The 16,165-nt window shown below is 43.0% G+C and overlaps 1 protein-coding gene across 4 annotated transcripts in view; it reads left to right on the top strand.

The window, feature by feature from the left end:
- Window positions 1–16,165, top strand: part of CASK (calcium/calmodulin dependent serine protein kinase) — a 384,458-nt gene that overhangs the window by 288,961 nt on the left and 79,332 nt on the right. For all 4 annotated transcript variants that reach the window (XM_074995109.1, XM_074995125.1, XM_074995118.1 and 1 more), the window contains exon 11: window positions 4,549–4,670. In XM_074995109.1, coding sequence (XP_074851210.1) covers window positions 4,549–4,670 — 122 coding nt within the window. The remainder of the gene's footprint in view (window positions 1–4,548; window positions 4,671–16,165) is intronic.

Raw genomic sequence — 16,165 nt, 5'->3', positions numbered from 1 at the left:
TTGGGCATCTTTCCCATCCAAAGTCTGTTGTAGTCGTACTTCTAGAAAGTGAGCCATGTGTAACAGGGTAAATAAAATTGCAGCTGTGGAACCTTGTGGATTAGTCACAGTATTAAAATCTGAAACACTCAAGGGTTGAGACTAGGCAGAGCAACAAAAACGTATTGGCATTAAGAGAAGTGATGCTTTAGAAACAGAGTTAGGGCCAGTATTTAAACTGTGACTGCATTGTGAAGTTTGGAGAAGTTTTTCTTCTATCTATGATGTACAGCCCAGCCACTTGAGCTGCATGCTTGGGGGGTGGGGTCTAGAATGTGGATAGTTGTGTATATCTAAACTACATTCTGCTTTTGAATTCTCCAAGCTTTATATGTATTATTTTGCAGCACTATATACATATGTATTTCATAAGTAAATAATCAAAGCATGCATTGTAATACATACATGCAAGAAGGCAGAGTTAAGTGTTCTTTGTGTTTCTGTACTTACACTACTTCTCATTCCATTAGTTTTTTGTATGTAATTATGCAATATATAGGAAATGCACAGAAACAACTATGAAAATACGAGTGATCAGGTTATAATTGAAATTCCTTTTCACCATCCAGCTAGGGTAAAGAACAAAGGATGGCAAGTGATTAAGCTGTAAACATGTTGTGAGAAATAGGTGAAAGCTTTTGAAAAGTAAAACTTATCCTTTTCCAGCAATAAAAGTACAAGTGTTGTATATCCTTCTCTGCCTACCTAATTCAAGATCAAAACGAGTAAATCACATAAGAATGTGTCATTCAATTAAACTTAAAGACATGCTTAAAGTTAAGCATGTGTGTTTGACTAAGTGGGATTGTCTTAAGCATGTGCTTAAATATGTTGCTGAACTGGATGCAAAAGGTAAAATAAATCATTAGGTTAATGCAGAAAACACTAAACAGTATTCACTTTTCTATAGTAAAATGTTTATCCACTCACTTTTTCCCACAGAAAAGTTGGTGGTATGAAACAAATAGAAATTTTAAAATAAATTGAAGTGACTTTTGTTTGTTCAAGTGCACATCAATATGGATCCTACTTTAGGTGCACATCCCTCTTGTATGCACGACCAGTTTTTTTAGTAAGTGTCCATTGAGACCATAGATCAAACTTGTGCCACCTTATGCTTCTGATCAAGGGTATAAAGAGCTGAGAGGGACAGAAGCTGTCACATATCTGATGCCACTAGGTCTTAGCTTTAGCTAAATTTCTTTAAACACGTCATAAAAAACCTTCAGAAGTCTTCTGCTACTTGAACATGTTCCTACCATCAGCAGTATCAGCGCATCTAGACTGAAGACTGATGGTAACGCACACCCAGTACAAGCCCACCCATTCTCAAAATGACAGATTCAAAACCTTTGGGTTTCAAGCCCTGCCTGTCCTGCAGTGGTTTAATTCCAGTGAAAGATGGCTACACCAGTAGCTCTTCTGCTTAGGAGAATCCCACATATTGAGTAGATGTTCACTGTGCCTTTCATTCTCTGTGAGAAACCAGAAATTGCAAGACACACAGTGGAATCTTCATTTCTTGGAGCAATTGATAAATGTCTCTTCGGATCCTGATGAGGTGAGCTCCATGGTCTAGGCAGCAGAAAAGCCAGGCTCATCCAGCACACCATTTCACAGATAAGTGACAGCAAAGATGATGCCAAGCATGAATATCAGCACTAACTCAGACCATACCAATTCTACAGACACTTCTGATACTGAAGCCTGACACAAAAAGGGCATGTAGGCTGGTGAGCCTCCATTGACTCAAGCAATGCACCCCTCAGCATTGACACTCATAGCAATAGATGAACCACCAGAAAACATAACCATCCTCAGGCTTCCCTGTGATTTCCCCAGACTGGGATGACTTCTTGTCTGGTCTTTCCCACTCCTACTCTGCCTCACTGTTCAGGCTGCTTGGTTCCTTTGGCTTCAAAAGAGATTTCATGCCACTCAGATGCCTTATCAGCTGAAGCAGCCTGGAAGTGCCTTAACCCAGCTCTGGGCTCTTATGGATAGGACATTTGAGAACTCTCCTGTGGCCATGTGGTCTACAATTTTGTCTTGGTGGGAAAAGTCTCTGGAATTTTGTTACCAGAAGGTTATGCACACAACCTTTGAGCCGGTACCTGTAGTTGTGCCCTGTATCATTCAAACCAGAGATGATCTGGTACACTTTCACTGTCAGTCTCAGCCTATCCAAGCAGGCAGCATCATCAAAGGATAAGCACCTGCCTGTTTGCCATTCATTACACAGTAGGGTAGTCATTTCTCACCCATCAAAAATGCTGCTATGGTAGCTTTCCAAGCAGAATATCCAAGTCCACTTCCCATCCCACTGCACTGGCCACTCATGAAAAGATACAGAGAAATGTCTTCCTGGTAAGACTCTGGCCCCAGCTGAGATACCAGTTTGCCCAGTTTATCCTTTCCAGTCCCAGCCAAAGTCTCCACAGCTGAGCTAAAATTGTGTTGAAAGCATCTGAACCCTGTTTGCACTAACCTCATGCCGTTGCTGCTTCTGGTGGAATGGTAAAAATCATTATTTTCTTAGTGTAGTGTATAGTGTAGTGTAGTGTAGTTTCATATGCTGGGTACTTCCACCTCCTTGATAATTTTTTTTTTAAAATGTGTGATGGTCATTTCCATATGGTAAAGAGAAGGAGACTGACTCTGGGTGAACTAATTCAGATAAAATAAAAATCTACTGCCCTGCCCCAAAACATCTTGGAATGGTCTCTTGATAGACCTCAGTTTCTCTTGGCTTTCTTCTCTTTCATTTGTTCTCAGTCAGATCAGTTCGTGGACCCTCATCTCCAATTAAACCTGTAAGCTCTTCACTTGTTGGACTAGTAATCTTTTTTGCCTTTTGGTTGTTTTCTTGGAGGCAACTTGGCATAAGGGTGTCACCACCTTGCTATCCCAGGCCCTCCTTTTCCCTTTCCTTCTATGTACTCTCGCCTTTATAGTAGGCCCTGTTTCTTCTGTTGATTGCAGCTGTGGGTCCCTGCTTCTGTAATTGGCAACTGTGGCAGCATTGTAGGGATGTGATCAAGCTGGTTGCTTACAAACATGAGATTGTTTGTGCTCAGTGTGGAGTTTGTAGACCTCATTATACTTCCTCAATAAGTCTCTCAAATCTCAGAGAAAGTCTGATAAAGCTGGGTTACTGTTATGTGCTTCTAATTTTCATTCTGATTTTTCTCTCAAGTTTCTTATGTGGGGGGAAAGTAGAAATAAAAACAGAAGGGCTGTTTTCACAGTAATTCTAGCTCTTCCAAAACCATGTATTCTTAGGAGAGCTCTTGACCTACCTGATCAACCTCTGATGGATTGATCGCCTTAGCATCAATTCCTGCTGTAGTGGAGATAAGCCCTTAGATGCCATGATAGTCACCATAGTTTAAAAGTCTAAGTATAATAGAATACATGTGCATGTGTTTGGAGCATCAGAGGAGCTGTCTTACATAGTCACTTTGTGGATTTATGGTGTGGGAGAAATCTGTTTGGTTCTCCATTCCCCCCCGCCCCACACCAGTTGTACAGAGGGATGAAGGGATGGGAGAGGCAAGTATTGTTAGACTGGATAAGGAGCTCTGGAACTTTGACTTCCAAGAGGTTGTTAAGCCATTATTGGAAATACTACAATTGAGTATCTTCCATTTCTTTCAAAAAGTGAATGAAGTAATCTTCTCTGAGTTGCACTTTTTGTGATATGAGGTTTCTTATAGCACTACTTTCACCACATTTTGTCCATTTAGCCCAGAAATTCTTACAGTAGTCTTTGGCATGTTCTACTATGAAGAAGCCCAGTTTTTCGGGGATATTTTTGGAGGAAAGGGCGAACTAATTTATTTTAACATTATTAAAAAAAGAAATTTGAGCCACCTCTTCTAAATTGAATATACATTTTAAAAATTCAGACTTCTTTACACATTCTGTAAGTTCAGTCCTGTATGTTGGCAGATAAGACTGTGAAAGCAAGTAGCATAAATGAATACTTTGAAGATGTAAATGAATGAAATACAGAAAGCAAAGCAAGCGATTGGGATTGAATAATCCTTGATAAATATTTGTTTTCTCATTTTCTAGTTCACAATTTACACTCATACACTGTTTTATTCCTAGATAAACAGCAGGCTAAAGAGTCAAATGTTCAGCTATTTGCCGCTAATTGTAGAAAAATTCAAGACAAACTATAGGTTGTAAAATGCTGTAAATGCTGTCTGAGCATTCTCTTAATACTCCTAAACATCCATCCCTATTGTTAACTTGATTTTTAAAAATAAAAAGACAATCTCAAAGCAGTAATGCTCTTAAACTGTTGCTCATAAACAAATGAAGATAGGTACTGTATTATTAAATAGCATTGAGTTCATTGTGTGTGCCTCAGTAAAGGCTCAAGCCTGTTTAAATCCTGATTTAGTGAGTCACAATGAATGAACTGAAAAATTCCTATTTCAAAGATCCAGTGTACCATGAGTCATTGCTCTAAAGGTTTGTTTTCTGTTTGTTTGCCTGCAGGAGCAGTCTCACAGGTACTGGACAGCTTGGAGGAAATTCACGCACTCACAGACTGCAGTGAAAAAGACTTAGATTTTCTACACAGTGTTTTTCAAGATCAGCACCTTCACACGCTACTAGATGTAAGTATTTTTATAATACAAATTTGAATACATTTTCTTTAATAGCTAAATGATAGGATTTTAAATTCACTGTGTAGTGTTTGCTGCCTTTCTGTGTATCCTGCTTACTTTTGATTTTGCTACAAACAAGAAAATTAAGTGGTAAATAAATGTAAGAAATTACTATAGGAAGACTTAATATTAAAATGCAACTATTATTTATAGCGAGAGTTTTAGAAATGTGATTTTTTGCATGAGTGTTTTTAATCACATTTAAATACTTAATGTGAGTTTATGCATTGAACAGATATAGGCTACGTCTACACTAGCCCCTTCCTTTCGGAAGAGGCATGCTAATGAGCGAGTTGGGAAGATGCCAATGAGGCGCTGCCATGAATATGGAGCACCTCATTAGCATGCTGGTGGGCACGTGTGTAGGCAGGGGCCTTTCAGAAGGACCCCTTGGACTTCAAAAGCCCCTTCTTCCTGTTTGGTTTCACATTGCTCCTTTTAGTTCTGGGGCTTGACAAATTCCAACAACTTTGCCGCCTTTATAACCATGGCTAGTTTAAAAAAATCTCTCCATTTGTCACTGCTTTAAGAGGCTTTTACCTGTTAACCCAATAAACAACCTATCCCAAAATCACAGTTTTCAGCCATTGTATACAGTGCTCTTACATAGCATTCAACATTTTCCCCTGGTTCTTGGTTTCTGTGGTGAAAACATGCTCTTTCATAAACCACATTTCTCTGAAGTGTAAAGAATACATTAAATAGCCAGAACCTTTTCATAGTCACTTCAGTAAAGTCAAAGGATTTAAAGATATGATCTGCATGTGTCTCCATGGCATAAATTAGATACCATACATCATCAGCTTCCTTGTGAAGCTTCATAGCAATGTGAAATCTTGCAAAATACCATTTCCAATCTCCTTGTTCTGAAGTTTTGGCAAAGCCAACGTTCTCAAGGCATTGAAAAGTGTCATGGTGATGAGATCCTGCAAACATTGCTCTTTTTACCTGTCATTTGTTGCTGTTTTCCTTCTTTTTCCGTTCTCTATTTACTCCTGATGCCTTGTTATGTTCTTCTGCACCAGAAATGGACTACCTACAGCTCTTGTGTATGTACACCAGATGTGTTTATCATAAGGTCCTTTAATGCTCTGCTAGGAATGGCTGAGGTTTGTTTAAATAGGAATCAGGGGTCAGCAACTCTCGAAGGCTGAGTGCTGAAATTTGATCTTTTTACTTTTATGTACGGTCTGAGTGGCAGTGATACTCTTTAAAGTCAGTAATAGTCCCCTTTGTGAGGGGAATTGGGAAACATCTTTCAGTAACAAGTTCTTCGTACAAAAGAACTGTTTCTTTTTTTCTTTTACAAGGCACCCTGCAGGGTGTAGCATTTCTCTTCCTGAGCCGTGTAGCAGGAGTCAGACACATTGAGTTACACCTCCCTGGTCTGACACAGCGAGTTCCACCTGCTTGGTCTGGCGCTGTTGGGACCTAATAGGTCCCAAACAAGAAAATTTGCCAGACCAGAGAAGATCCAGGGCTTCGGCCCCAGGCAGTCACAGCATCCCACTCCCTGGCTTGCCATAGGGCCCGAGCCCTTTACCCCAGCAGGGGTCTCCAGCCTCCAGATGCGGGTCAGCCCCAGACTCAGGACTCTCTGCAGGCGGAAGGAGAGGTGGGCCTGAGCATGCGTATGTTGGTGACCCCGGCTTTACGTAATGCCACTAGAGGCTGAACTGTGTGATACACTTTAGTATTCCATTACATCAGGCAACCTGGAAAACATGAGTTGGCAACTGGGTACAAACATATAAAAGAGTGTACAAATGCTTGTATCTCAAGCTTGACAATGAATTTTTCCACATGCTCTTTCCAGTCAGGCCTGGTATTTGGTTAAGATCTTAGTTCTTCTCCAGAGGAATTTGGGGAAGTGAACACCTCTCCACATAATGCTGACCCTTTAAGTCAGGACTGGGGAACCTTTTTTGGCGTCAAGGGCCACTGACCCATAGAAAAATCAGTCAGTGGCCACCTAAAAGTGAGAAGCTCACAAAAAAAAAAAAAAACCCTCACTGTTGTGGCCTCTCTCTGAGACACCTCATTTGCCTCATGGTCTGGCACCGCAGGCAGGGAGCTGGAAGAGGGGGAACAGAGGTTCAGGGCTTCCCCCAGTGCAGATCAGCTATTCTGGAGGCCCGAGGTATGACGAGTAATGTGGGGTTCAGGTTTCAGTGCACAGGAGGCAGAGGTTGGGGAGCAGGTGTGGATCGCGGTCAAAGGGAGGCTGAGGGTGGGAAGCCTGGATAGGAGGGAGGGAGAGTACAGGAACAAGCTGAGGTGGGGGTCCAGGCAGGTAGGGATACAGGAACAGGGAGGGGGGTAAGGTCATCTGGGTGGGAAGTATGCAGAAGTGGGGGAGCAGAGTCTGGGTGGGAGGAGAGTTCAGGAATGGGGTGCCCACTGGCTGAGGGGAACGGGCAGTGTGGAGAATAGCTTCTTGGAGAGGCTTTTCTGCCACACCCCCAGGCACTGCCCCTACCGCTGGCCAATCAGAGCAGACAGAAGAAACCACTATCCAGACAGTGCTATGCTGCTGTTTCCCCAGTCAGGAGAAGTGGCTTTCTACCATATTATTATCAAATAAATGAATTAGAATAGAAATATTTCACTTACGTTTCAGCATAAGTCATGAAGCAGTAGAAGGAATCCACTGTTTGAATGAACTTTTAGATTTACACTGACTTTACTAGTGTTTTTATGTAGCCTGTTGTAAAACAGGCAGATCTCTAGATGAGTTCATGTACTGCCTGGAAGACCACTGGTTGAGAAACACTGTACTAAGACAGTGTTTTAGTAGAGCACTATTGTATCAGAGTGCAGTTTAATGTTTTACTGGAGTATGTTAAATAAAGGAGAAGAAGTTCCCACTCTCTATTAAATCTTTTTGAGGAACATGCCGACACAAGTCAGATAAAAATAAAATGTGTAAAACAAAAATTTTAATAAATGTTTAAAATGCTGAACCAACACAGAACAAATTATTTTTTTTAAAATTGCACAAGCTTTTTACTTCAGTAAGTCAGATGAGGTATTATGTACATAAGTAGCACTGTATCAATTTCACATAGAATTTTAAAAATTGTAAATTTCATGAATTTAGCTATTTAAATCTGAAAAATTAGTGTTGTAATGATGGTTGCCTTGAACCCAAAAGCTATTATTGTGGGGGAGGGGTGACAAAGTTATATTAGGGAGAGTTGCAGTTTGTTCCCTTTGAAATGGTTTTGGTCAGTGAAACTACCAAAGCAAACCCACTGTGACTCATTATCTTCTGCTGAGTAAGAATTCTGAGATCTGTTATGGAGTTCTTACTGTCAAAATAAAATGTCAGTTCTGTGAAAAACTGTGTTCCCCACTTTTTGGCCCTTTTCCATAAATTAAATTTGTTCAAGTTTCTTCTCTTTCTCAAGAAGTGTTCTTATTTTTAGATTAAGCACGTGATATATCATTGGAATCTCTTCCCTCACTTTCAAACTAAGTCTTTTGTAAAGGTAAAAAAGAGGATCTCCATAAAAAGTAATGAATGTTATTTCTTCCCTTTAAGTTTTTCAGCTAATAAACGTACCATGTCATATGTTGATATATATTTGTGTAATTAAAAAGCTATGTTCAGAAGCAGTTCTGCAGTATTAAGAAACTTCTCTTTAGATTTATTCCAGTGACGAAGTTGTTCAAAAAGGCCTTTTTATTCCTGTTAATTTGTAAAATACTAAGCTTCCTGTAAGCTGTGCCTCTCCCCCAACCAAACTATACGTCCAACCCCAGTAACCTTTGCTGCATCCTGGAGCTCCTCTGTCCCCTCTGCAGCCTGTTCCCAGACACACACACACACCCAACAGTCAGAGTGGCTGTGCTTGCCTTGCCCTGGATTTCTCCTGTTTGGTTCAAGGCCTCTTTTCCATCCCCTGCCAGGGTCCATTCCCAGATCCCAAAACCGCCAAGACACACACACTGCAGCTGGAGCCTCCCCAGCCCCTTGAGCCCCTGCTGTGGCCTGGTCCCAAACCCCCTTCACGCTCCTGTATCGCACCCCAACCTTCTGTCCCAAGCCTGAGCCCCTCATCCCCAGCCCCACCCAAAAAGCCCGCACCATCAGACCAAGTCCTCAGATTCCTGCTCCTTGTAGCTCTCTACTTCAGCTGTCAGGAATGAGGGGGAGGCATCATGCACTGTTCCCACCCGCTTGCAAAATATCTCAGCTCCTATTGTCCAGGTTCTGGTTTTCAGCCAATAGTAGCTCAGAGGTTTTGCTGAAGAGTAGAAGAAGTGCAGAGTCTCCCCACCCCTCCAGCATTTGTAACAGTGCTACAGGGAATGGGCAGCAGTTTTGAGCAGTCTGGGGCTGCAACAGGCAGAGAGCCTGTCGCTGGGCTACTGGCTGGTAACCACGCAAGAAAGTCTCACAGCCAGAGCCTGCCTCTGGCACCACAGCCCTTCCTCCCACAAGCATTCTTTCCCCTTCCCACCTCACATAACCCTAACCCTTTGTTTCTCCCAGGTCACAGCCCAAACTCCTGGCCTAGGTCACAGCCCAACCTCCTGTACCACCTCCTGCATTCTGGACTCCTGCTCTGGGTCACAACCACCTCCTTCACCCAAACTCCCTCCCAGACCCTACGCCTCCTTTCTGCATCTCTATCCCAGCCCCGCACCTCCTCCATTAACATCATGGAAGAGTGTGGCTCTGGACCACTTTCCAAATTCTTGGGGTGCCCCCCCATTAAAAAACATTGCCTGCCCCTAATCTAACTCAAGCAGATATGCCTAGTTCTGCGCCTACATAAAGCTTTATGGATGTGTTCTGATATCCAATTCAGATCATAATGATGACGCCAACATTATTTTTAAAAAGTAGCAAAGATAAGTAAAAAATACAAGATATTTAATGAAAATGTATGGCACATTTAATATGTAGTGAAACACATCTTATTTATTCCGACTGGCACATTTTAGATACCTTATCAAGAAGTTGATTAAAATGTTTTACTGATTTTCATAAAGTAGATACTACAAACTGTTGCACGTTGTGTTTATGTCAGCAATATTGATACAGCATGAATGCAGTGTGATTACTGATTTTGGGGGCATTCATGTATGGCTATTTATTATATCAGGGTGGCAGAGATTTTACCTTAATAATTAATTGCTTTAATGAGTACTTTGGGCATAACAGTTTTGCCTAGGGGAAGATCTTAGCAGAACATGTTTCATCTATATGGCTGGTTGAAATGAAGCCAAGTTTTCTACAAGGTAATACCAGAAGCTGCCATTACACAAGCTGCTTGCATGAAAGGTTACAAGTGAAGTCAGTCTCTTGTTGAGTCAAACAGTTTGGTCACCTCTCAGGGACAGCTTTTGTGGGTGATTCTGAATACGGATGTCATTGATTTACAAGTGAAGTTTTCACTCAACAGGAGGACAACATCAGCTTTTGTGTGTCTGGAGCCAGTCTGTGCTGCTAGCTTTGTCTCTGTGTATAGCCGTGTCTACATGTGCACGCTACTTCGAAGTAGCGGCACTAACTTCGAAATAGCGCCCGTCACGGCTACACGCGCCGGGCGCTATTTCGAAGTTAACTTCGACGTTAGGCGGCGAGACGTCGAAGTCGCTAACCCCATGAGGGGATAGGAATAGCGCCCTACTTCGACGTTCAACATCGAAGTAGGGACCGTGTAGTCATTGCGCGTCCCACAACTTCGAAATAGCAGGGTCCGCCATGGCAGCCATCAGCTGAGGGGTTGAGAGATGCTCTCTCTCCAGCCCCTGCGGGGCTCTATGGTCACCGTGGGCAGCAGCCCTTAGCCCAGGGCTTCTGGCTGCTGCTGTGGCAGCTGGGGATCCGTGCTGCAGGCACAGGGTCTGCAACCGGTTGTAGGCTCTGTGTATCTTGTGTTGTTTAGTGCAACTGTGTCTGGGAGGGGCCCTTTAAGGGAGCGGCTTGCTGTTGAGTCCGCCCTGCGACCCTGTCTGCAGCTGTGCCTGGCACCCTTATTTCGATGTGTGCTACTTTGGCATGCAGACGTTCCCTCGCAGCTCCTATTTCGATGTGGTGCCGCGCACGTCGAAGTTGAACATCGACGTTGCCAGCCCTGGAGGACGTGTAGACGTTACTCATCGAAATAGCCTATTTCGATGTTGGCTTCACGTGTAGACGTAGCCTATGTGTGTCTTTCTGTCTTAAGCCAAATAGCTCTAGGAAAGCTTATTAACTATTCACTATTATATCTGCAAACTTTAAGGTAGGTGGGTTTTATGTTTCTATATTTATCTCTGTGATACAAAAAAGTGCTATTAATTTCAGAGAAACTTTATTAACCTATTTTCTATTTATTAACCTGTTTGCTGGTATATTAGTGTTACCAAGAATCTGAGTATTTGATTTCGGTCTGTAATTTGTACTCGTTCTATTACTTTCAAAGTTTTTTCATCATATATGAGTTATATAAGTGATATAGGAGAAAGAACCCTTAATTCAATGTACTTTATATACATTTTTATTCATATGTATATTTCATTGTTTTCAGAGTTTTTATATAAGTGAGTCATATGCGAATTATATATGATGGAAAAAAGCTCTGAAAGCAATAAAATATATATAAACTACACTGAATTAAGGGTTCTTGCTCCTGTATCATTTATTCTATGTTCTAAATTGTGAATGGTATTATTTCTGAGGAGCATGAGCGCCACGCATTTATAGAGTTCCTCTGCGAAATGTATACTTTGGAAGGCTGTTTGGTATTGTATCATTGGTTTAGTGTTTTTTCCAGATCGCAGCCTGATACTAACTCTAATCAATCTGAAAGTCTCTTCAAAAAGAGTAGTTATTCAGCTTTCATTATCCCAGCTTTGTAATGGATTTCTGCATTTGAAAAATGCTTTCTCTGCCTGTGTTTATCATTCAGAGTACACTGGTGCACACTGGATTACCGAATTGTGCATTTTGGTGAGAAGTGGAGTGGCACCAAACAGCGTTTCTTTCCAGAAAGTTTTTAGTATTCATCCTTGCGTTTAAAAGAAACAAAGAGGGAGAACCTCTCTCAGTACCATCTTACTAAGGGATTTCATAGGCAGTACCGAAAATAGAAACTGACATATTTTAATTAACCTTGCATGGTAATGTGTGAATCTGTTCTCATTAACTTGATCTTATTTTTGTGTGTTCTGTATTGAAGCCTCACTCTTGTTCTCCATGTAGTCACTTTGTGTGGTTCAAAGTCATTAGTTCAGCATTTGTTTTCACTACATTGAATGTCGTTTGTGTGTTAGATGCCGTAAGCATGGTATGTTTTAAGTAGGACATGAAAAGAGTATATTGATGTAATTTGAAGCACAAGAGAACTTGTATTAATGGAGCTTGCTAAATCCCGTCTGGCATACATGTGCACATGCACACCCTAGATTTTTCTTTAATTTGTCCTTTCATTAGTAGAAAGGAAACAGAAAATATTTGTGTTTAAATTAAAAACAAAACCAAAATGTGATCTACTGGCAGGACAGCATAGTTTATCGGGGAACTTAATGTGCCTTTCATTCCCAGCCTCATGTTGTGGGATGGGGGCATTTCTGCTTCAGCTACATCAGAAGTGGTGTTGACTGGTAGCAGAGTGTCTTGCTTGCAGGCTTCCTCAGCCTCAATGACTGGATGATCACCACAATGCCAGTTTTATTTGGAGGGCAGGAGTATAACATTTAAATAGCGTCTGAAGTAAGGATGTAATTTCCTTATACAAAGGAAAAGAACTAAAGGCCGTATTTACAGACTTTTCCCCTAACTGAATGTAATAATCGTTTAAAAGGTCTTCATTTCAACTTATTTAGCTTTTACCCTCCCAGCATTTTTGATGGTTTAAAAAGTCAGGCTTTTTATTAAAAATAAGTTGTGCATAGCTCATTTCCCAAGGCTGATATCAGTGCAAAATTCTGGGTCATAATGTTAGGATTATTTTATTTAACCTTGTCCCTGTGGCCTGATGTCATCTCTCCCTCTGACCATTCTATGTTGTTGTTACATCATTAGAGTAATAATGTGGGTGGGGTATTTTCTTTTGTTGGACCAACTTCTGTTAGTGAGAGACACAAGTTTCTGAGTTTACACAGAGCTCAGAAGATTGTGTGTCTCACCAACAGAAGTTGGTTCAGTAAGAGGTAGTATCCCATCAATCTTTTCTCTCCACTGTCCTTAGACCAAAAATACCATTGCATATACAGTAGGGCCTCAACATTCGTGAGTGCCACATTCACAAATTCAATTATTCACAAGTAGCCTCACTTCTGAAGGACTCCAGGGCCGGGAGTGCCGGCAGCTGCCATGGCTTCCCTGGGGCTCCAGGGCTGGGAATGCCAATGGCTGCTGTGGCTTCCACAGAGCTCCAGAGCCAAAGCACCAGCAGCTGCTGCTTCCCCTGGGGCCAGAGTGTCAGCACCTGCCACTTCTCCAGGGCCAGAGCACCGGCAGCCTCTGCTTCCCCGGGGCCCTGGGCAGGGAGTGCCAGTAGCCACTGCTTCTCCGGGGCTCCTGGGTCAGAGCGCCAGCAGTCACTGCTTACTCAGAGCAGGAGCACTGCTGGCTGCCGCTTCTCTGGAGCTCCCTGTCCCCCCCACACACACATTCGCAACAATCAACATTTGTAGGGGTTCTGAACACAGAACCCTTGCAAATGTTGAGACCCTACTGTATTGTCATAATATCTAAGTTAAAGCAAACCTACAAACCCTATCTAGTAAATAAGTAGCCCCTTTGTTTTTCATAAATGTTTGCAAGATTGGGCCCTTGGTTTCTAGCTCCCCACCGCTTGCGGGACCCGTGAAGCTGACCAGTCATGAGTTGGCCAATTTCCCAGATCCCACAAGCCCAGGAGAGACAGGGAACCAAGTGGTGGACAGACAGGAACAAAGTGGCAGCCTGGATCCCAGCTCCTCTGCTTTGGCGGGACCTGGGAAGCTGACCAGCCAGGAGTTGACCGGTTTCCCAGGTCCTGCAAGCAGTGAGGACAGGGAAGTGAAGTGGCAGCCTCTTCTGGGGTTGCCACTGGGGGGCTGGGCTGGGAGCCCAGCCACTGACCAGCCATGGGGCAGTGGGGGACCCCTACACCCCGGATGGGGGCCCTGCAGCTGGCTCTGCTGGTCAGGCGTTGCCCAGCCAGCTTCCAACTGCAGGTCTGCAGATCTCCCCGCCCTGCCCCCCACACCCGCTCTCACATAATGCTCATACCTCGGGGGGATTACTATATTAATTTCAACCATCTTTGGTCAAGTAATCAAAATACACATTTTACTCCTTCTCTCCCATATTACTTAATACTAAACTGGAAAATTATTAAATTTATACTATCTTTAACTACTGGTTGTTGCCACAAAGCTATCTGGTGCGTTTTGTTCACTAATCCCCAGTATTCACCAGTTGAATGTCAAAATAGATCTAAGTGAACCGAGTGTGTCTTGATGTTCAAATCTCTGGTGCAGCACAGTAATGAAAATAAATGTTATTACCTTCATACAGTGTGTGCGAAAGAGAATGATTTTGTCTACAGATTTTGTTTTTCTGGTTTTTTAAGAGATCACTACTTACTCTGCACTGCATCACAGGTTCAAGTGTGTTTTGTAGCTTATGTTACGTTGAGGAGTTTCTTCCAACAGTGTTTCTATAAGTGAAATAGAGTACTTTAAATATTTTCCTTTTGAGATGAGAGAGTCAGATTTAATGAGAGAAAAAAACAATTCAAATAGTGAATTTTATAAGGTGGCTTCCTCTGTCGTCCTCCCTACGAATGACTTTTGTCCCACTTTCAAGGAGGTGAAATCCAAACCTGGCAACTTCACGGAGTGGAGGTGATCTGGTCTGCAGTGCCTAGTGTGAAGCGGAATATGGGCCCCCTCTGCTCCACTACATTCCAACCCAGGGCCCTCTAAATAATAGTACAAATATGTGGTCAGGGCATGTGTCCTTATGCCTGTTCCATAGCTGGTTCTTACCCCAGATTCAGTTCGTCCATCGCCACCACTGATTTGTTTTCTGGAGTCCCATGGGATCCTTTCTGACTATGCTGCAGAGGGTCTTCCTCTATCAGCCAAAGTCCATTATTCCCAGCATCTGTGGGGTAAGGCTGTTTTGTGACTTAGCAGTGGTGCTTGTTCTTAGCTTTGTGGAGTCCCATCATTTTCTTTGCAGGAACTTATGGCATATATCTGTTTCCCCAGGGGTTCTCAGCCATTTTCTTTCTGACCACCTCTCCCCCCACCCCCCAAAACGCACACGCGCACACTGTAAAAATTCTGTGGCCCACTTGTGCCTCTGCAACTGTTTTTCTGCATGTAAAACAGGGGCTGTATTAGAGATAAGAAGCTGGACAGTTGTCCGGGGCCCCGTAACACAGGGACTCTTGTGAAACTAGGTTGGTCGGGCTTTAGCTTCAGGCCCAGGTGGCAGGGCTCAGAGCCCCAGAGTTCAGCCTTATGCGGTGGGGTTTCAGCTTGCTCACCGGGACCCCTGAAGGTCTGATGCTGGACCTGCTTCATGCTCTGCAGGGCGTTCCAGCTCCCAGCGTGAGCATGCCTAGCAGGTGTAGCTTGCTGGGGCTAGCTAGGCCAAGAGCTGATTGTTTAACCTTTTGACACAACAGTGTGGAACTCAGACACCCCATCACGTATACATCGAAGGAAATTTAAGAGAATTGGGTGCGTTCGTGGGGTGTTTTGATGTGTGAAATGTGGCATGAATGCAAGTTAAAGATTCAGGCACAAGATTGCAAAGTCAGAAAGCTACCTGGAAATTTAGCTAAATGGCATATCCTGTGCATTTAAAGATATATACACTAAAACACGTTAATAAATTAAACTTCAAAGAAAGAGGAATAGCTTGGGTGACCATCCATCCAGTATTAAGCAGGATGGTCTCGTATTTGGGACGCCAAAAACGCATCCCTACTCATTTTTTTAAAATTGACTAATTGTCCCATATTTGGGCCTGCCCCCCACTGACCTTTTCCTCCAGCAGCTGCGGAGGTGCAGCTGCTAGCCAGAGAGAACTTAGGTCACTTGCCCAAGCCTTGGGGAAACAGAGGGCATGGGCAGCTGCTGCATCTTTGCCGCTGCCCCAGGGCTCTGCTTTCCCAGAGCTGCAGGGGAGTGCCGGAGGGCTGCTGCTTCCTTCCTGGTCCCCCATGCTTGGTGCAGCTGGAAGGAGCCACCTCCCCCGCCCCCAATATCTCTCTGTTCTTTATTTGGGACAGGGAGATATGGTCACCCTAGAAATAGCATAAGAGAATAGCTGTTAGGCCGAGATCATGCAGCATGCCGAGAGAGAGAAGTCAGAACATCGGTTTGGTTTGGTCTGGTTTGTTTGGGTGGTTCTAATGAGAAAATCAAATTTTGATCAAATTGTTTAGATTTCCTGTCCAGAGAAAAAATCATCTTTGGACTGAGCCCATCTAAGAAATATTTCA

This window comes from Carettochelys insculpta, chromosome 1, assembly GCF_033958435.1.
Source record: "Carettochelys insculpta isolate YL-2023 chromosome 1, ASM3395843v1, whole genome shotgun sequence".
Lineage (NCBI taxonomy): Eukaryota > Metazoa > Chordata > Testudines > Carettochelyidae > Carettochelys > Carettochelys insculpta.
The sequence above is the reverse complement of the archived record's forward strand: the minus strand, read 5'-3'. Positions and strand labels throughout refer to the sequence as shown.